The sequence below is a fragment of the Drosophila bipectinata genome, chromosome 3R, assembly GCF_030179905.1.
Source record: "Drosophila bipectinata strain 14024-0381.07 chromosome 3R, DbipHiC1v2, whole genome shotgun sequence".
Taxonomy (NCBI): domain Eukaryota; kingdom Metazoa; phylum Arthropoda; class Insecta; order Diptera; family Drosophilidae; genus Drosophila; species Drosophila bipectinata.
The window spans coordinates 16,061,766-16,082,490 of record NC_091739.1 but is presented as its reverse complement, the minus strand read 5'-3'; the positions used below and the strand labels follow the sequence as shown (position 1 = coordinate 16,082,490).

General features: G+C 42.7%; 3 protein-coding genes across 9 annotated transcripts in view; all 3 read right to left on the bottom strand.

Moving 5' to 3' along the window:
* Positions 1 to 1,968, bottom strand: part of SKIP (Shal K[+] channel interacting protein) — a 143,424-nt gene extending 141,456 nt beyond the window's left edge. For all 4 annotated transcript variants that reach the window (XR_011443012.1, XM_070280664.1, XM_070280665.1 and 1 more), the window contains exon 1: positions 1,549 to 1,968. The gene's annotated coding sequence lies outside the window, so the exon portion shown is untranslated. The remainder of the gene's footprint in view (positions 1 to 1,548) is intronic.
* A 4,901-nt stretch (positions 1,969 to 6,869) lies between these two features.
* LOC108130591 (uncharacterized) lies at positions 6,870 to 19,383 on the bottom strand. Of its 4 annotated transcripts, none has more exons than XM_070281217.1 (12): positions 19,340 to 19,383; positions 13,319 to 15,825; positions 10,607 to 10,758; positions 10,410 to 10,544; positions 10,095 to 10,352; positions 9,699 to 10,038; positions 9,551 to 9,637; positions 9,347 to 9,497; positions 8,981 to 9,290; positions 8,822 to 8,921; positions 7,958 to 8,101; positions 6,870 to 7,575 (listed from the first exon to the last, which is right to left on the bottom strand). In XM_070281217.1, the coding sequence occupies exons 2-12, from the start codon at positions 15,733 to 15,735 to the stop codon at positions 7,152 to 7,154; spliced, it is 4,518 nt and encodes a 1,505-aa protein (XP_070137318.1). In that variant the 5' UTR covers positions 15,736 to 15,825; positions 19,340 to 19,383; the 3' UTR covers positions 6,870 to 7,151. The 4 variants fall into 4 exon arrangements, with proteins under 4 accessions (XP_070137318.1, XP_070137317.1, XP_070137319.1 ...); XM_070281216.1 differs by lacking the exon at positions 19,340 to 19,383 and adding an exon at positions 19,053 to 19,241; XM_070281218.1 differs by lacking the exons at positions 7,958 to 8,101; positions 19,340 to 19,383 and adding an exon at positions 19,053 to 19,242.
* A 530-nt stretch (positions 19,384 to 19,913) lies between these two features.
* Positions 19,914 to 20,621, bottom strand: LOC108130265 (uncharacterized). The gene has a single exon (XM_017248651.2). The coding sequence runs from the start codon at positions 20,619 to 20,621 to the stop codon at positions 19,914 to 19,916; it is 708 nt and encodes a 235-aa protein (XP_017104140.2).
* Positions 20,622 to 20,725: the final 104 nt, after the last annotated feature.

Sequence of the window (20,725 nt, the reverse complement as noted above, 5' to 3'; positions counted from 1 at the left end):
AGCTTTAATTGAAAAGTGTGGGTGGACTTTTCCTTTCTACCAGGACTTTCTATAGAGACTTTAATATTGGACCTATACCCATTTAGATAAACATACTTAGATTAAACAAAATAGTATACTTTACGTTTTTAAAATATTTCCAGTTATTTAATTAAAGCCAGGCATTTCAGAAGCTATTTAAATCTTAAATCCCACGGCTTTTAAATATTCTTTCCTTTGTATTTGTTTAAAGTTTTCCCACAATTGTGGGGCTTATTCAGAAGTGGCATCAGCTGGTGCTGCCTCCTCGCATCGCTTATCGCATAATTGGTAGCAATGTTGGCTGCCACTTTTTGTTGCAGCTACTGGAGCCCCATCGCCGACTCCGCATTCCGGAGATGCCGGCAAAACACTTGTCAGCGACTTAAATGGCGCGCAGCTGTGCGGCATTAGCCAGGCCAGGGGCCAGGACAGGCACTGACCAGGAGAGGTAGCAGAAGCACTGGCCAGGCGGCGGACACACCTCTTAAGGAGGTGTTGCACTTCGCCTTGAGGAACGGAGAGCGGCGGTCCAGTGGCGACATTTGATGTGATTATTGAGTTATGCCCACGGGGGCAGGTGCCAGGCATATTTTGTTTAATTTTCTGATTAAGTTATTCCCAGAGATATGAAGTACAAGAATTATATAAGAAGAGATAAGCAGGTGAGCATGAAGGTGATGTAGGGTCTTAATCCTCAGAGATTAAAAGGCCAGAGATCAGAGATTTAAAGGCTGGGTTTTAAAGATCTTGCCTTGAAGGGCACTCAAAAATAAAATATGACTTGAAAGTATTTTTTTTTTAAATTAAACCCCCCGTTTTTTAAACAAAAACTTAATCTTAATAGCTCTCTTTATAAACATAAACAATAAAACACGAAATAAATAATTTTAATTAAAACTTAAACTAATTTTATTTTTCTAATTCAGATTTTAGTGAGTATTTTAAGCTTCTGCTGGCTGCCAGAGTTCACAAATTTTAATCAGATTATGTACTTCTGGGCTTCCATAAATAATCGCGTATGCGACTCTTCCAAAAAGTGCAAGGGTAACTCTGTTGCATAAATAATTCACTCTCTTTTTTTTTGGTCCTGTGAGGTACAGAAGAAAGTCAGATTAGAACCGGAATGGAAACAGCAGGCAACTACAGAATCACAAAAACAACAACAACACAACAACAACAACTATGTACCTACAACCCCAGAAAAGGTTCGGGAATGGAAAAGGGAATAAAAACATAAAAAAAAGCGGCACAGATTGCCGCAACAACAACAACAACTACAACTACAGTCTACAGACACACACACACACACATATAAAGCCCTCCAGCTGTGTTTTTTGTCGATTTTTGTGTAGTTGTTGTTGTTGCTGCCGTGCAATCAATAAAACGGATTAGGAATATCCTTTAAATGCGGCATTTGGTGGAGGCTGCACACACACACAAACACACACTAAGAGAGAAAAGGACACTCACACATGGCAAATCTTGGACGAAAAAAAAAAAATAGAAAAACAAAGTAGCGGCACTTACTTTTAGCTTCCCTGGCCCGAATTAGAAAGAGATGTGTAGGAGGAGGATGCTGGAGAACTAGAAGGTGAAATCAAAACGAAAAACGGAACTTTTACACACACACGACTACACACACCAAACCGGGGATTTACCGTTTTAAACGCGACGCGAAGCCCTTCTTGTAATTATCTCTATTTCGCTGGTTTCTTGTCACTGTTTTTGTCACTATTTTGGAATTTTCTTTGTAATATCACTGTAACCCCAACGACCTTGCTGAACTTGTTACTTGTACTTTGTTGCAGTTATCACCAACACGCGGCGCCCGCACCGGCTTTCCACGATTTCCGCTGCCAACCAACAGGCACCTTACGAAATTCCCAGCTTCCGTACGAGAAGCGGCACGTCCGTACCCGAAGAGTCCTGAATTGAGTTTGAGCTCGATATCGTTTTGATAACGCCGGTGGTACAGCACACCTTCGGAAACCGGTCGGATGTTTTTTCCAGTGTCGGAGAGCTCAGTTGGCTCCGAACATGGCCAGTCTGATACTTACCTTTCCCTCCCACTCACAGAGAGAGCCCATCATCCGTCCTTCTTGCGTCAAACTCAAACATGTTGAAACGAACCCGAAGATGGCCGACCGAACGGTTGCTCTCTCTCATCCACCATTGTCGTACACTGTGGGTCACCCTGTGTAATATAGTGTTGCCGTTGAATATTATGTTGAAAACATCTGGCAACAAACTAATAAAAGGACATGGAGCGCCACCAAAGATAAAGATTTCGAAGATTACTATATATTATAAGAATGAAAAAAAAAATTATAAGATATAGCCATCCCTGTGAGCCATATAGGCGAGAACCCATCTTATTTTCAAGGGATCCCACCACAAAAATGAACAAAAAATCTAAAAAATACTTTGTCTCAGGATTTTGATGCAGAATAGTGGAGAATTGATTCAGAAATCGTTTAAGGTACTCCGCTTGAGAATCGGATCAGAATTGAGGAAGATATAGCCATCACTGTTGGCCCCATAGGGGAAAACCTCATTTTCAAGGGATCCCATCACGAAAAATGGACAAAAAATCTAAAAAATATTTTGTCTCAGGATTTTGATGCAGAATGACGGAGAATCGATCTAGAAATTGTTTAAGGTACTCCGCTTGAGAATCGCATCAGAATTGAAAAATTGAGGAAATTGAGGAAAACCTCATTTTCAAGGGATCCCATCACGAAAAATGGACAAAAAATCTAAAAAATATTTTGTCTCAGGATTTTGATGCAGAATGACGGAGAATCGATCTAGAAATCGTTTAAGGTACTCCGCTTGAGAATCGCATCAGAATTGGGGAAGATATAGCCATAACTGTTGGCCCCATAGGGGAAAACCCCATTTTCAAGGGATCCCATCACGAAAAATGGACCAAAAATCTAAAAAATATTTTGTCTCAGGATTTGGATGCAGAATGACGGAGAATCGATCTAGAAATCGTTTAAGGTACTCCGCTTGAGAATCGCATCAGAATTGGGGAAGATATAGTCATCACTGTTGGCCCCATAGGGGAAAACCTCATTTTCAAGGGATCGCAATACGAAAAATGGACAAAAAATCTAAAAAATATTTTGTCTCAGGATTTTGATGCAGAATGACGGAGAATCGATCTAGAAATCGTTTAAGGTACTCCGCTTGAGAATCGCATCAGAATTGAAAAATTGAGGAAATTGAGGAAAACCTCATTTTCAAGGGATCCCATCACGAAAAATGGACAAAAAATCTAAAAAATATTTTGTCTCAGGATTTTGATGCAGAATGACGGAGAATCGATCTAGAAATCGTTTAAGGTACTCCGCTTGAGAATCGCATCAGAATTGGGGAAGATATAGCCATAACTGTTGGCCCCATAGGGGAAAACCCCATTTTCAAGGGATCCCATCACGAAAAATGGACCAAAAATCTAAAAAATATTTTGTCTCAGGATTTGGATGCAGAATGACGGAGAATCGATCTAGAAATCGTTTAAGGTACTCCGCTTGAGAATCGCATCAGAATTGGGGAAGATATAGCCATCACTGTTGGCCCCATAGGGGAAAACCTCATTTTCGAGGGATCCCATCACGAAAAATGGACAAAAAATCTAAAAAATATTTTGTCTCAGGATTTTGATGCAGAATGACGGAGAATCGATCTAGAAATCGTTTAAGGTACTCCGCTTAAGAATCGCTTCAGAATTGGGGAAGATATAGTCATCACTGTTGGCCCCATAGGGGAAAACCCCATTTTCAAGGGATCCCATCACGAAAAATGGACCAAAAATCTAAAAAATATTTTGTCTCAGGATTTGGATGCAGAATGACGGAGAATCGATCTAGAAATCGTTTAAGGTACTCCGCTTGAGAATCGCATCAGAATTGGGGAAGATATAGCCATCACTGTTGGCCCCATAGGGGAAAACCTCATTTTCGAGGGATCCCATCACGAAAAATGGACAAAAAATCTAAAAAATATTTTGTCTCAGGATTTTGATGCAGAATGACGGAGAATCGATCTAGAAATCGTTTAAGGTACTCCGCTTGAGAATCGCATCAGAATTGAAAAATTGAGGAAATTGAGGAAAACCTCATTTTCAAGGGATCCCATCACGAAAAATGGACAAAAAATCTAAAAAATATTTTGTCTCAGGATTTTGCTGCAGAATGACGGAGAATCGATCTAGAAATCGTTTAAGGTACTCTGCTTGAGAATCGCATCAGAATTGGGGAAGATATAGCCATCACTGTTGGCCCCATAGGGGAAAACTTCATTTTCAAGGGATCGCAACACGAAAAATGGACAAAAAATCTAAAAAATATTTTGTCTCAGGATTTTGATGCAGAATGACGGAGAATCGATCTAGAAATCGTTTAAGGTACTCCGCTTGAGAATCGCATCAGAATTGGGGAAGATATAGCCATCACTGTTGGCCCCATAGGGGAAAACCTCATTTTCAAGGGATCGCAATACGAAAAATGGACAAAAAATCTAAAAAATATTTTGTCTCAGGATTTTGATGCAGAATGACGGAGAATCGATCTAGAAATCGTTTAAGGTACTCCGCTTGAGAATCGCATCAGAATTGAAAAATTGAGGAAATTGAGGAAAACCTCATTTTCAAGGGATCCCATCACGAAAAATGGACAAAAAATCTAAAAAATATTTTGTCTCAGGATTTTGATGCAGAATGACGGAGAATCGATCTAGAAATCGTTTAAGGTACTCCGCTTGAGAATCGCAACAGAATTGGGGAAGATATAGCCATAACTGTTGGCCCCATAGGGGAAAACCCCATTTTCAAGGGATCCCATCACGAAAAATGGACCAAAAATCTAAAAAATATTTTGTCTCAGGATTTGGATGCAGAATGACGGAGAATCGATCTAGAAATCGTTTAAGGTACTCCGCTTGAGAATCGCATCAGAATTGGGGAAGATATAGCCATCACTGTTGGCCCCATAGGGGAAAACCTCATTTTCGAGGGATCCCATCACGAAAAATGGACAAAAAATCTAAAAAATATTTTGTCTCAGGATTTTGATGCAGAATGACGGAGAATCGATCTAGAAATCGTTTAAGGTACTCCGCTTAAGAATCGCTTCAGAATTGGGGAAGATATAGTCATCACTGTTGGCCCCATAGGGGAAAACCCCATTTTCAAGGGATCCCATCACGAAAAATGGACAAAAAATCTAAAAAATATTTTGTCTCAGGATTTTGATGCAGAATGACGGAGAATCGATCTACAAATCGTTTAAGGTACTCCGCTTAAGAATCGCATCAGAATTGGGGAAGATATAGTCATCACTGTTGGCCCCATAGGGGAAAACCCCATTTTCAAGGGATCCCATCACGAAAAATGGACAAAAAATCTAAAAAATATTTTGTCTCAGGATTTTGATGCAGAATGACGGAGAATCGATCTAGAAATCGTTTAAGGTACTCCGCTTGAGAATCGGATGAGAATTGGGGAAGATATAGCCATAACTGTTGGCCCCATAGGGGAAAACCCCATTTTCAAGGGATCCCATCACGAAAAATGGACCAAAAATCTAAAAAATATTTTGTCTCAGGATTTGGATGCAGAATGACGGAGAATCGATCTAGAAATCGTTTAAGGTACTCCGCTTGAGAATCGCATCAGAATTGGGGAAGATATAGCCATCACTGTTGGCCCCATAGGGGAAAACCTCATTTTCGAGGGATCCCATCACGAAAAATGGACAAAAAATCTAAAAAATATTTTGTATCAGGATTTTGATGCAGAATGACGGAGAATCGATCTAGAAATCGTTTAAGGTACTCCGCTTAAGAATCGCTTCAGAATTGGGGAAGATATAGTCATCACTGTTGGCCCCATAGGGGAAAACCCCATTTTCAAGGGATCCCATCACGAAAAATGGACAAAAAATCTAAAAAATATTTTGTCTCAGGATTTTGATGCAGAATGACGGAGAATCGATCTACAAATCGTTTAAGGTACTCCGCTTAAGAATCGCATCAGAATTGGGGAAGATATAGTCATCACTGTTGGCCCCATAGGGGAAAACCCCATTTTCAAGGGATCCCATCACGAAAAATGGACAAAAAATCTAAAAAATATTTTGTCTCAGGATTTTGATGCAGAATGACGGAGAATCGATCTAGAAATCGTTTAAGGTACTCCGCTTGAGAATCGCATCAGAATTGAAAAATTGAGGAAATTGAGGAAAACCTCATTTTCAAGGGATCCCATCACGAAAAATGGACAAAAAATCTAAAAAATATTTTGTCTCAGGATTTTGATGCAGAATGACGGAGAATCGATCTAGAAATCGTTTAAGGTACTCCGCTTAAGAATCGCATCAGAATTGGGGAAGATATAGTCATCACTGTTGGCCCCATAGGGGAAAACCCCATTTTCAAGGGATCCCATCACGAAAAATGGACAAAAAATCTAAAAAATATTTTGTCTCAGGATTTTGATGCAGAATGACGGAGAATCGATCTAGAAATCGTTTAAGGTACTCCGCTTGAGAATCGGATGAGAATTGGGGAAGATATAGCCGTCCCTGTGGGTCATAAAGGGTAAGAGCCCCCCTTATCAAAGTGTGTCTCTCTTTTCTTGTTAGTGAATATTTTACCTCTTTCTTAACCGTTTAAAAAAAGAATGTTGGCCCAACCTAGGAAAGGTATAGCGTTTATAGATGTTTTTTACTTTTTTTCTAATATTTTGATGTATATATTAATATATACTCCTGAATCTTAGATGATTTTCTTTGAAATATATCCAGAGGTTTAAAGTTTCCAAGCCCTTTTGAAACATTGTTCAATTGTTAAAAATATTTACATTTATTTCGTTTCTTTTTTTTGGGTGGTTTTATAAACCAATAAAAAATTTAATTTACAATTTTTATGAGTTCAGGCTTTGAGCGATGGCGGAGACGGTGGATTTCCACACCCGCGACACAAAAGGCAGCTTAGCAGTCCAGAAACCGGCCAAGGACCAAGCTCCAATGATCCAGCATCCTTGTTCCTGGAAACCACATGGCACAAAGGATCACACCCACAAACAGAGACACAACTTGGAGAGTCAGACTTTTGGAAAACAAGAATCACACGGCAGTGATCAGGTGGGCCTCGTCCTCGTTGATACGATCGGATTTTCCATTGACCTCGATCGTGTGATTCGACTCGGTGTCACTGGGCTCCTGCTCCACCTCCTCCTCCTCCTCCTCCTCCTCCCCGTTTACACCGTTTTCCTGCTCCGGGGACTCCCTCTCCTCGTTTTCCTCGTAGATGACATCACAGCTGGTGGCTATCGTTTTGGGTGGCGGCTTCTTAACCGATTTTCCGCCCACATTGCGGTCGCCATTCTGCTGCAGCTCGGACATTTGGATCTGCATCTCCCGCAGCCGATCGGTGAGGACATAGAGGTCCCGTTCCTGGCTATCACAGCGTGTCCTCAGCTCGGAGATCTCACGCAGGTCCTCGGGTCGGGGATCCCTTCGCTCGTATCTCATGCGCATTTCCTCGAAACTGTGAAGGGAGATAGTTACCAGAGCTTAGTCTAAATGGTATTATGGATTTTAGGGATGTGGTTTTGGCGGAGGTTCTGACTTAGCGTACAAACAGCCCACAACACGGACAAGCAAAAGTATAGATAGTTTGGGGGAAAAGTTTAAAAAAGTTTCAGGATAGTTTTCAGTTAAAATTCTTTAAAAATGATTCTAAAAAATCTGTAATTTACTCTAATATGAAAAAAACTGTTTCTTTAAAAATAAAATTCTTTTTTAAACAATATATTAAATTTTCTCTCAAATAAAGAAAGACAAAGTTGAAAGTTCAAGAGGTTTTCAGGTTCAGGACTAGGGTGGCCAGGGCTAACCCTGGCTCGGGGTTTGGGGCTTGGGTCACTTACAGGTTGGTCAGACAGCGGCACTTGCGGTGCAGCTGCTCGATCTCGTTGGCGTTGCTGATGTCGCGCTTGTCCAGCGCCTGCTTCTCGGCATCGTAGGCCGCCTTCAGGTCCTTGAGGTTGCGCTGGTGCCGAAGTTCTACATCGCTGCGGATGGCGGATGCGGATATGGGCACGGGTGCGGATTCGGATTTGGATCGGGAAGTTTTTTGTTGTTATTCAGGTTAAATTATGGGGATAAAGTAAGTTTAAAAATTCAGTTTTTGAGACACACACAAAGCGAAAAGAGAAGAATTGATATATTAAGAGAATCATATAGGAGGATGAGGAGAATTGCGGGCTTCATTCCACTAAATTACAATAATCCCAAGGGTTCCTGATAAAGAATATTATGGTCTAAAGTTTTCTACAGGCTAACAGGAACCCATCGGGCATTATTTATTATTAAATGCTACTCAAGCTCAAGATTCAGATCGGAGGGTTAACTTTTATTGGCGCGCCAGGAGATGACGGTATTTCAAGTAAAGTACAGCGACAATATTGAACACTAAGCATGCGAGGGCGATCAGCGGCGACATGGTCAGGTATAGCACATATACTGTTGGCATATAGGGCCACGCCCCCTTGGCCAGCGCCCACCAGATTCGCTCTAAATAGCCCATGCTGATGCCGATGCCAATGCGGAAAATGCGGACGATGAAAATGTGAAACGAGAAAAACAGAATACAAGTCCATGAAAAATGAAAATGAATGCTCTTCAAGCCACATGAAGAATGGGGTATGAGTGTTGGCAGGACATTCAATAGTCAGGCTAATATGTGGAAAGCGGAAAGGGGCGTAACATGCCAGGGCCAAGGGCCTACTCACTTGATTCGTTCATCGGCAGCGGCCATTTTGGCGCGATGTCGTTCCACAAGTTCCTGCAGGGCCTCGTCCTTTTCCGCCTGCAGCTTGGCCTTTTGTGAGTCTACAAGGAACAAATGTTTACTCTATATTTTCCAAAAAGATAGGAAATTTGGGACCTACCCAGCTCTTTGCGGTGGGTGTCGACCATGTCCTGCGTGGAGAGCTGCAGCTCTTTGGCAAACTCCTCCTTCACCTGGCCCAGACGTTCCCGGAACTTGTCCTCCATCTCGGCCTTTTCCGCCTCAAACTCCTTCTTCAGATTTTCCTCGAGGTCCACACGGCGATCCTCCTCCCGGCACATGGCGTTCTGGTACTCCCGATCGGCCCGATCCAAATGCATGCGGGTCTGGAGCAGGGCGTTGTCGGAACGTTCGCGCAGGTCCAGGAAATCTTGTTTTTTAAGCTCAAGGTTTTCGTGCAACTCCTCGATCTGGGCGGGGAAGATTTTTGTCAAGTTCTGCGATTTATGGTAAGAAGGGATCATACCTCGGCTCTGAGCTCCTCCTCGTTGGCCGTATATCGATTCGTAAGGGCCCTAAGCTCCTCAATGTGCTCATTCTGCAGCTTATCCAAGGCATCCCGGCGTTCGTCCACGTACACGGACTCCAGTTCATTTGTCAGTCTTGTCATCTCTGTGCTGTGGATCCAGATAGTTAGAGGATGAAATATAATTAGATTCTGAAAACTTACTAAAGTTTGTTCTCCCAGAAGGCAGCAGCTTCGTTGCGCACCTCATCGATTTTGTAGATCATTTGCCGCTCCTTGTCGTAGATGGCACTGGAAAGGGAGGTCACATAATAATAGATCATACACCCTTTTACAGGATAGTTAGACTTACTTATCACACTGATACTTGATCTTGTGCACAGCCTCGATCTGGGCCTCGAGGTTCTCGTTGGCCGTCTCTAGGTCACCCTTGAGGTTCTCGATCCGGTCCATCAGGGTCTGGATGGACTGCTCCTGCTCGCTGACCACGCCCCTCAGCGAGTTCACCTGGGCCTGGCAGACGCGGAGGTGCTCGGACTCCTTGCGCCTGGACTGCAGTTCCTGCTCCAGCTCCTCCGCCTTGGCGGTGGCCTGCTTCCTCTCGTAGTTGGACTTGTCCATCTTGTCCTTGCACTGGCGCTGCATCTGGCGAAGCTGCCACTCGCAGTCCGTCATTAGAGATTCCTCTCGCTCTAGAATATTGATAGAGTTGGTTAATTATATATCTGAGCTGCTTGAAAACTCCCACCTCTATTGTGTGTCCTGAGCATCTCAAACTCTTCTTGCCATTTGTTCTCGCAGATCTTGCGCTCCGCTTCCGAGTTCTCCAGCGCGTTCTTCAGGATGCGTATCTGGTCCTCCAGCTCCGCCCGAATTCGGTCAACCTGCTGGCGCCACTCCTCGGCGTCGACCTGGGCACAGGCCAGCTGAGTCTGCAGGCTGCTGGCCAGGGCCTGGGTCTGTTTGTACTTCTCGGTAAGTTCGTTGTACTGAGCTTCGAGTTCGTCTGCAAGGGGAATTTTCAATAAAAATAGTCTCTACAGAGAAGAGTCTCTTTACTTACCATACTTGCGCTGCAAGTCGTCTTGATCTTCGCTGTATTTGTGCCGCAAGTGAACCTTCTCGTCCTCGAGAAGTTTCAGTTTTTTACGGACATATTCATCGTCCTTGTGGGCTGCACTCAGTTCACTTTGAAGTCCTTTTTGAAAAATATTCCGAAATATAGATCTACTCGAGTCTGTTTAATAATATTCCTCTTACTTTCAACATTCCATTGCTTGAGAGACAGCTCCTGCTCGAGTTTCTGGATCTTGCCCTGCATATCCCCGACCTTGGCCTCCAGTTGGTTGACATTTTTGTGGGCCTCATCCAGCTGGCTGCTGAACCTTACCTTCTGCTGCTTCAGCTCCTTTCTGCGAAGAAACAAAAAAAATCAAGTACGCGGATGAGTAATAATCCGGTGAGCGAAAGACATAAATCCCCAGACAGACGAATAATTCTAAGCGGAAAGCTGTCACTGAATAATCCCCAAAAACAAACAAAATGAATCACAAACGTGTTCCGCGCACGCAGCACGAATAAAATAAAATAAAATAAATAAATAAAAGTGAACCGCAGAAATTAATTCATTATAATTTTGATAGGGTGTAGTGGGAGCCACCTTTTATAGCCCGACATTGGGCGACTGACGTAATTTGGATGGAAAAGCTCGTTAAACGCGAATGAGGTGTAGAAACAGTGGCAATGTCTTCCTCAACCATAATTTGTTGAGATACATTATACAGATATAGATACAGCTATGGGTGTATATAGATACGGATATGGGGTGGATACGTAGACAAAGATGCCCACAGTAGTAGCAACTTTTATATAATATGTATATTATTATTATAGTATTCTGTGGCAGTGCTTTGTTTTGTTTTGGCTTTTCAACGCAAAAATGAAATACGTTTTAATTGAATTTATCTTAGTCGATGTTCGGCTGCTGCGAAAATGCGCAAAGTTTATTTTTAAAACAACGATGTTTCGTTTTTGTTTGCGCATTTTGCCAACTGTGCGAGTACAGTGCGGTGTGGCACTATAAGGCTATGCATTTAGAGGCTTAAAAGTATTCAAAGATGTATAACTTAACCTATCATCATGCCCCGCAGTGTCTACTATTTGCATACATATTTCTCGTATAGACAATGAGCGGCGAATTTATCAAATTTTAGTGACACGCGGTTCTGGCTTTTCTCTAGAGATACTCGGACTGAGATACAGACAGAGACGGATTAGTGGCGAAAGAAAGAGACGACCATACCAAGACGACAGATGCAACCCGTGTTCTTAGATTGAAAGTTATTTTAATTATTTTTGGCAAGAGCATCTCTGCCGCCTGTGAACTTTCCGCTGCGAATGCTGGGATTCTTTTCTATTTGTTTATGCCCAAGTTGCTCATTAAAGTGGATTAGATAAACAACCGAGGGGCGATGAAGGGGAGAAAAAACAGTGGCGTTGGAAAAGCAAGATAGCCATTAGTTATTCGAGGGAAATTACGCATACGCCGCATGTGCCGAGCCGAGCCGGTCCGGGCCGGGTCGGGAATAAACAATCTTTCAATGCTAACGGATACAAGTTTCCCCGTATGCCCAATCAATTATCCGCCCAAAAATCAAGAACAACCCAAATTAAATTCCACAAGAGCAGGCCTGCCCAAGAAACTGCTCCAATTATGAACGATTCCAAATTTACTTGTCCGCCTCTTTTTTTTTTTGCAATTCGTCTAAAATAGCTAGTCGCCGAAAAAAATAATGAAAACTAGAGCAGCCTGATCGTGTGTTCTATGCACATGAGAAAATATGAATGAGGAAAGTGCGAAACGTTCGCGGCTAATCGAAGATTTAATACTCTAGAATATATAGTTTAAAGATAATAAATAATATTCACCAAAACAATTCCTCACTTCTTTTAAAAATTTTCTAAAAATAATCCTTTTTTTTTGTGAAGCCCCATATACTTTTTAGTATTCCACCTAAACCACCTGGCTTTCTGAAATATCCCCTAATTATAGTTAGCAAAAAACGAGCGTGGGAATCGGCCAACATGTTGCCAAAAAATTATTCAAAATTCAAGAGGAAGAACATTTAACGCGAAATGACGAAGTGAATTTATTTTCGCGTCCCGTTCGAGTGCTCTACACTCGATATTTCACCTAAATCCAATGTTTATTATATTCGAACACCAAAAATTTACATAAATATAATTTGTCTAAATAATTTTCGCCATTTGCATGTGAGACACTTGCCGCACGGCTGTCATAATCTGTCATATCGCCGAAGGCCAAACAAAAACCCCAAAAATGCCACAGAGCTATTGCTTTCACACTGCGTATACGTAATGGGAGACATGTATCCGCAGGCCAGTGGGCTTTTCTAAGGAATTCCATTCTATAAATATTTGTACTCGCACTAGGTATTTTGTGACACGAAATAATCTATCAAAACAATTATGTTTCACTTTTTTGGGATAATTCTTTGTGCCTTTTTAAGGTCTTGTGATTGTTTCAAATCACTTCAAAGTGATTCTCATTCATATTTGATTGGCAGATGCCAGAAAATATATCTCAGCATTCAAATGGTACACAGTTTATACGTTGTGGTCTGTTTAAAAATAGTCGCCCCTGACTGGAAGTTGGCAAAAAAAAAAGACAACGAGGGAAATTTCCGCTGAATGGACGGGAAATCAGAGAGAGAAACCAGATCGGAAAGCAGCATTTTCCATGACACAAAGATCAAGATAAATTGGCTGCATCTAGCCACGTTAATGGGGAAAATTGTTGGCATGCGGTGCGATTAAATAAATACGTCGCACTAGGGGCAGCTGTTCGAACTGGCTAAATATCACGTATACGCCAGGGTGGCTTGTTTGGCTTTTGTTCACTTTTATAAACGGAAAGGAGTGCGGCTTTAGGTAGAAGTTTATAATACTCACCTTAGCTCTTGATTATCAAAGGGACTCTCCTGTCGCACTGGCTTGTTCAGGATACAGCCATCCTCCACGATCTCGATGCTGGGCGGCATGTCCAGGTCGTCCCGGCTACGCGGCTTGTTCGGACTGGAGCTCCGGCTGTGACTGCGACTACGAGTGCTGCTGCCACCCTCGATGTGGATCGGGATAAAGTGCACATTCCCGAGACTATTGCCCCCCGCTCCATTGGCTATATTGATGTTGATCTGCGAGTCGCCATTGGCAGTGGCTGATGTTCCTTGGCCGGCCGCTGCTGCCGGCATCGATGGTGATTTCTCGGAGGTCGTTGACTCCACAACCACATCCGGCAGACTGATGCTCTCGATGCAGACCAAACGCTCGCTGAAATCACTGAATTCGTCGAGTTCGTCGCACTGCAGCAATGTCTCCTCGCAGTCGGTAGAGTTGCCACGGGAGGTGTGGTTCAGGTTCATACTCAGGTTCGAGTTCAGATGGCTCGTATGGTGACTCAGGTGGTTGACATGATGCGATGAACTGCGGGGCGGTGGTTGAGGCGGTTGTGTCGCTGCCGGTGGTGCTGGCGACAACTCCTGCTCCCCGATCCCCGAGTCCGCATAGCTACTGCTCAGATTGGAGTCGCTTTTCAGGGCGCTCCTCTCGCTGCTGGCCGACTGACGAGAGATTCCGTTCATCCGAGGGTGCTCGAAATCCAGGTCCACGGCCTCGTCTATCTCGTCCAAGTCCTGATCCTCCTCCTCTTCTTCAGCCTCTTCCTGGACATTTTCCAGCTTTGTGTGACTGAGGCGGGTCCAGGGACGGTTGTTGCAGTTCTGGTATATGGTGGCTGGTATTTCGGAGGCGAAAACCTCGTCCTCCAGGGTTTCTATGTGAGCCTCGTTCAGTTCCTCAATGTTTAAAGTGGTTTGGCCATTTTTGGGACTACTATTCAGTTCGTAGAATATTTCCCTTGACCTGTGATCAGGAGTCTCGTTCTTTTCGGTCTCGTAGAAAATTTCATGGGGGGTTTCTTGCTTTTGATAAAAACTTGTTGGCTTATTTTCCGTAGAATGGAACTTGTGAGGCACTTCCGTGTCCTCGTCGTGGAAACTGCAATCTTCCACAGTGATTTTGGGCACTTCCGGTGACTTTTGATGCCTGGGCGGTGCCTGAGGCGGCGGATTCGAATTAATAATTGATTCGCGGAACTCTCGTGGTGTGCTGGCCCGCGAACTATGGGCCGAACCACTGCTAATTTCATTCGGTTTGGCGCTGGTCTGGCCCATGGTTATGTCACTTAAGTGTTGTTGCTGTTGCTGATGCTGTTGCTCCGGTGGTTGATGTTGCTCGTGCGCTGCCAGATGTTGCTGATGATGCTGCTGGCTGCTGGCGGTTGCATCGCCGGGAGCTGCTGTTTTCCGCTCAACGCTTGCCGCCTGAATGAGATTCTTGACGCCGCCAACGGGGCCAGCGCCGCCATCTCGTGGCGCACTCATGGATCTGGCTCTTATGCTCCTCGGACTGATCGGATCGCTCTGATTTTCCGGATTGCTCTGCGGAAAAACCATTTTCTCTGCCACCGTTGCTCCAGCTGAATTACTGCGTGGCTCTCTTCGGTCACGTTGGATTTTCTCTTCGAGGTTCGTCGGGCTATTATTAGCCAAAGTCATTTGATAACTATTTGGGGATGCGAGCGCGGGGTCGGAGTTCGTTTCAAGGTGTACGGCAGCGGCGGTGATTACGTCTTTGGCATTATATTTGGGCGATTTGGTTTTGCCAGTAAAATTTTGATGTTGCTGTTGCTGGTGTTGGTGTTGCTTTTGACGCTGATGGTTGCGACCACGCGCCATGAAAATGTCGCTGAGGAAATCGCGACTCTTCTGGAGAGTTTTTCGCTTCTTGGACTGAGATTGCTCCTCCGGAGGATCGGCCGAGCTGAGAGTTTTGGTTAGGTTCCCGATCGATAGCAGGGAGTGTCGTTTGTGCGGTTCGTTTGGGCCACCGTTGGGCTGCTGGCGCGGGCTAGTGCCAATCAATTGACCACCAACTGTGTTCGCGGTGGCTGCCTCGTTTTGACTGAGACCGCGAAGAGACGGGCGAATCGGTGTCCTCGCATCTCCGCCCATGTTATTTATATACAAATCGTCCGAGGAGCGGCCATTAGCAGCTGTTTTTGCTAATTTTAAACGCTCTTCGTTGCTATCGCCATGGCAGTCGCCATCATCATTGTCGCTTTCAAAGTCCTCCAGCTCTTCGATCACCGCCCGCCTGGCTCTTTCCCCGTTCTCTTGCCGAAGAGAAGTGCTTGAAGAAGGGGCCCTTCCCTCGACCTGGCTATATCTCTCGGCATTATCCTCCTTTTCCTCGTCACTGCCGATCTTGTGCGTTTTTCCGCGACGTGATCTCCTTAGCAAATTAAACATATTGCTCTCTCTTGGGTGTCTCCGATCTTTAGTTCGGATTTTCTCTATCCATTTAATTATTTTCGTTTGTTTTTCGTGTGTGTTTCGTTTCTATAAACAATCGTATTCGTAGTATTTATTGTTTTTGTATTTTAAATGCTTTCAACCTGTTGAAAATATTTTACAATGTTACATTAGTATTTATTTAATTTTGTATTTTATTTTATCTGTTGTAGCATTGGGAGGCTGTTTAATTGTCGTTAATTAGTTTACACTAGACGGGCGAATTTCGGTTTCTGCAGCCTTCGACTTGGCTGGCGGATAAACTGCGACTGTCGCTCAGAAAGCGCTTCATGCGATGCGCCTGCTATATACTTTAGTTCATGATGATCGGGATCGAGATAGTGATAATGATTGAGCTCATCATGGCCATAGGCAATGCTGGACAAATATGAGTAACAAGTAGAAAGAGTACGAGCAATTTGAGTGAGTGCACTTGAAGAAATTAGGGTAATGGGTGGATAACAGACACTTAAATATTATAAAAAAATCTGTAGATGAGACTTAAATTAAGCGTTTTTTTTATGTAAAAAATGTTCATTTTTCTCAATGTAATTGGGACAAACATATGGCATAATTCGTATTAATTATCCGACAAAAAGAGCACACATTCGCTCCACACATATCTGAGCTTATGGTTAGCTTGATAATTGCTTATGAATATTAATTGATGTGTAGAAAGCCGAAGCAAGCTTGCTGTCCATTGTTATTTTCCTATATGGATGGAGATACATGTATGTACATTCATAGCTATGCGTCATTATGTGTCATCCGATGAGTAGCAACAACAATTTGCTAATTGTATATTGTCGAAAGCTGTTCAATTGAGTTGTGGGATAGATATATTGAAATATTGCCAGTCCGTAAATTGAACTTCTTGAGTTTAGTTTGTTGAAACCTCAATTTTCTTAGGGCTCCTAAAAGTATGCTATACACTTTTGTGAAACTAAACTCTTGTTTTAATATTTTAGTAAAGACATTTCCTCAACTAAACGATTTCTCGCCGTGTCTGCACTTGAGTCACTGTTCCTCCTTAGTCATTAGTCTCTCCATTGAAAGAAAAGTTCAAATTGCAGGGACCAGGCCAAAAATAAACTAATCACGTTGCTCCCAGCACAACATCATAATCCCAATGCAATTTCCTGCCACTTCGAAACTCCCCTTTTTTCCATGCTTCTATTTCAAGTTCAGAATGTTTGCAACTCTCTCTCAGTATTTCCTCCATTCTGCACACAAACGAACCAATCATAGGCGGCTATAAAAAAGGAAAAGTCTAGCAGTTTCTCCAAGAGATCTGGCTAAATATATCCGACGGAGGGCTTTCCACTTTTCATTGACGTAACCATAAAAGAGGCGAAAAATTGGCCACGATATCATTATACGTTGTTTGGAATTAATTAAACTTAAATTTTCATTCGATTTAATACCCTAATTTCCTCCACGCCAAAGCAACCTAGAACCCATCAAGAAATCTATAAAAAGTTTGCTAAACAATTCATGGAACAGTTCGCCAATTTTTCGATTATCCCAGTGCCAGCGGCGCAATTTTTCCTTCTTCCATTGAATAAAATTTATTTTTGAAAACAGATAAAAACCAAACGCCTCCCAGAGATCAACAAACAAAAAAATTGGGGCAAAGGTGGAGGCATCAGGGGACTCTGTATATACTAGTGGGTTCTGGGCTGGTCAAGTGCATGACGTTCTTACTTTTGGCACGAAATTCAAAAACGGAAATGATGCAGTCACATATAATTAAAACGAAATTAAGTTTCCTCTATGGAAGATCAAGATCAATTAGGAAATGAAATAAATACACAAAGTTACAGCCGCATGCCTCGAGAAGCACTGACCCACTTCGTAAGTCGTTCAAGTTTACAGCCTTCAACCAGATGGCTTGGGCTTAAATCAAATGTTGAATATACTTTTATATTTTATATCAGCCAATTGTTGCACAAGCTCAGCGAAAACAAAAAAACACGTATATAAGTATTTGTGTTGAGGAAAAACAGGCGCAAAAAAGATACTTAAATGATAAATGTATCATAAATTTTGCACTTGGCCAATGCCATTGCCCCGAACTATAGGCCCCAAATATCAGTCAATAAAGTCCATTAGGAAAATTCTTGTAGAAAAAAATGTGTTAAAATATTTATGTTTCTCTTTTTTGTGCGCGAGCGTGTCTGCTGAATAAAATTAATAGAAATTAAAATAATATGACAATAAAGCAGATTCAACGAAATATGCCTGAATATTTGGCATGCCTTGGCGACGAAAGAACATATGTTTGCAATCCAGCGGAAATATATGTGATTTTTTATTAATAGGTTTGGCTTTCTACAGTACGTTTCGCGTAGATATGGGCCGCGTAGCTTGCTGAGAATAAAATCTAATATATTTGAGACGCACTGTACGTGTAAACCTTCACGCATATGGTTCCTAACAAGACACTTGATATTCGACGCGTGGAGGAAACACAAAGTTCTCAGCCAAGGTAGGAAATACCTCAGTGTCATCTGCGGTTATTACTTGAGATATGGAATCTGGTTCTTGGGGCAACTACTGGGGGCACTTTCTCTTCACTTCACTACACGTTTATTTACTTTCAGTACTCCCGGGTCGGCTGCTCCGACTGTTTGTTTCTTGTCGCCGCCCACGCAGTCCACCCAGCCGACCTGGCACTGGGCCAACTGACATTGACTGATGCCAGATCAGGCGGTATTATCCCAAGAACATTCCGGCCACAGAGTTCCCCAGCACCCAGCACCCAACACCCAGCATCCAGCGCCCAGGGACGGGTTAATGTTTTTCTTAGCTCGTCGGATTTTCTCATCTGATCTCGAAGCAAGCTGTTTTTGTTCTTCGCAACTGATGATTTTCTAAACAGGGGGGTGTGATGAAAAGACTTTTGTAAAGGGGAGCAGGGGCAGTAATAAATTTTAAAATTAGTAAAACTATTAAGGTGGCGGCGGGCGACAAAAATTTTATTGCGACACGCCTGCCTTGAGGTGTTAGCTGATTTAATCGTGTGTGTCTTGGGCGAAAGCCCAAACAAATCTTTGTTAGGATTTTTGTAAAAATTATGGCAGAGGTTAATTAAAAAGTAAATAAACTATTTAATATTCTAAACTGTTATGTACATAGTTAGTTAGTTAGTTATTATTGTTAAGTTAGCTTTTAAATAACTTTCAAAATCTTCTACAAATGCAATTAAAACACACACCTTTCTATTATATTTTGTTTTGTGAGTATTTTAAGAAATTATTAACACTTTCCCTTACATGAGTCATTTACATAGATTATTTTGAAATATTATTATAAATATTATTTACACAGAGACACAAAACAAACACACACACAGGAGTAAACTGTCCGACTGATTCAATTTTCTTAGTGACGCGGCATGACAATTAATATTTGTAAAATTTAGTATTTCCCATTTCCGGCTGTTGGGGGGGTGTAGTGGGTGGATAGGTTGGGTGAAAAGGGGGCGGAAAACACTTGTTAGTCGTTAACAGCCGACGGCTCGAGCGCATCGACTGCGCGGGGCGGGAAATTCATTTTTCACTTTTCACAAACGGCACTAAGGCACTCGCCGATCCCCGATCGCGTTCCAAACTGCGTCAGACACTTTTCACGACTGACGCAGAAAACCGTGTAGATCGCCGAGGAAAATTGTCGCTCGGCAGCTGCTGGGGATGCCGCTTCCTATCGATAGACATCCACTCGACGTCGATCTGCGAGCAAATGGTAGCCGTTCACCGAAACACATCTCGGATCTCAATTGTTGCACAAACAAATGGAGCACAAGCTGACCCATAAATCAGGCAAAAAAACATTTACTCAGAAAATACGCCACTCATCCGAGACATGGAAAAATAAATAATATGCCTAAATGTTGCCTTCCAGCAATTGAAGTTAGTGGAGGCTAAACTAAAGACTTTAATCAAAAGAGATCCATAACCTTTGTAAATAATTAAACGTAAATCACTCGAGATTTATAAAGAAAACAAGAGGTACATGTATTATTGTGTGCATTTTAAAAACATTTATTGTGGAATTTATTTAAGCAAAATTATTAATAGTAACTTGTATATAATTTCTGAAACATTCAATAATGAACTTATATGTTACTTTCGATTTCATGCCTCACTGACCAATCCAATTCGTGGGGATCTCCTCTCCTTTGTAGGTTTCAACAATAGTTCTATAATAAAAACCAAAATGGCCATAGCATGACCACATCCCAGGATAATCCATAGGAACTTGAGGTCCTTGATGCACAAGGGAGTTGGATTTTGATTGGAACTCCACCGCATCGTTATGTTTAGGGCCTTTTTGAGATGGTACGGTGAATGGTTGATCAAATGGTGTATCATTCCAGACTCTTGGAACCCGAGTAAAAATTGGGCTAGATTCCCGTCGATTCGGGAGTTGTTCTGCTCAATGTACTTCATGGGAATGCTCTGGACAATGGTGAGGCCCGGTATGGTGCAGAGGACCTTGCGTCCGACAGATCTCTGGTAGCTTTCAAGGATGCGCACATTCTCCGTGAACATGATGTAGGCGTTACTATCGTTTAGCGATAGAATCATTCGGGTCCTTTCCACTTGTCCCACGTCTACGACCTTTGTCAGGTTCCGTTTCAGGAAATCGGGGCCAACCTCGGAGTCTAGGAATTTTCGGACCAAGGGGGGCACGATGACGTTAAGATCACTGGCATTTAACTCTTCGAAAGAATCGATCTGTGGATGATTTAAGGGCTCGGTCAGAAGAGCTTTAAGCTTGCATCCGCAGAAGCTGCTGAAGATAAATCCGAATACACTGATGGCCAGAAAGAGCTGTTTCATGGAAAAAGTGAGGTGTCGTTGCACGTGAAAGGGGAAGCCCCAAATGGCGCCAAAGGCTCGCAAGTTAATCAGATGGTCTATATAAGACACTCTATACGCATTTC

Excerpts from the sequence above, each read along its gene's own strand:
- LOC108130265 (XM_017248651.2), bottom strand. The coding sequence starts at position 20,621 with ATGAAACAGCTCTTTCTGGCCATCAGTGTATTCGGATTTATCTTCAGC.
- LOC108130591 (XM_070281216.1), bottom strand. Across the intron at positions 10,545-10,606 it reads CAAGCAATGGAATGTTGAAA|GACTTCAAAGTGAACTGAGT; the intron begins GTAAGAGGAATA and ends TTTTTCAAAAAG. Across the intron at positions 9,291-9,346 it reads AGGAGGAGCTCAGAGCCGAG|ATCGAGGAGTTGCACGAAAA; the intron begins GTATGATCCCTT and ends TTCCCCGCCCAG.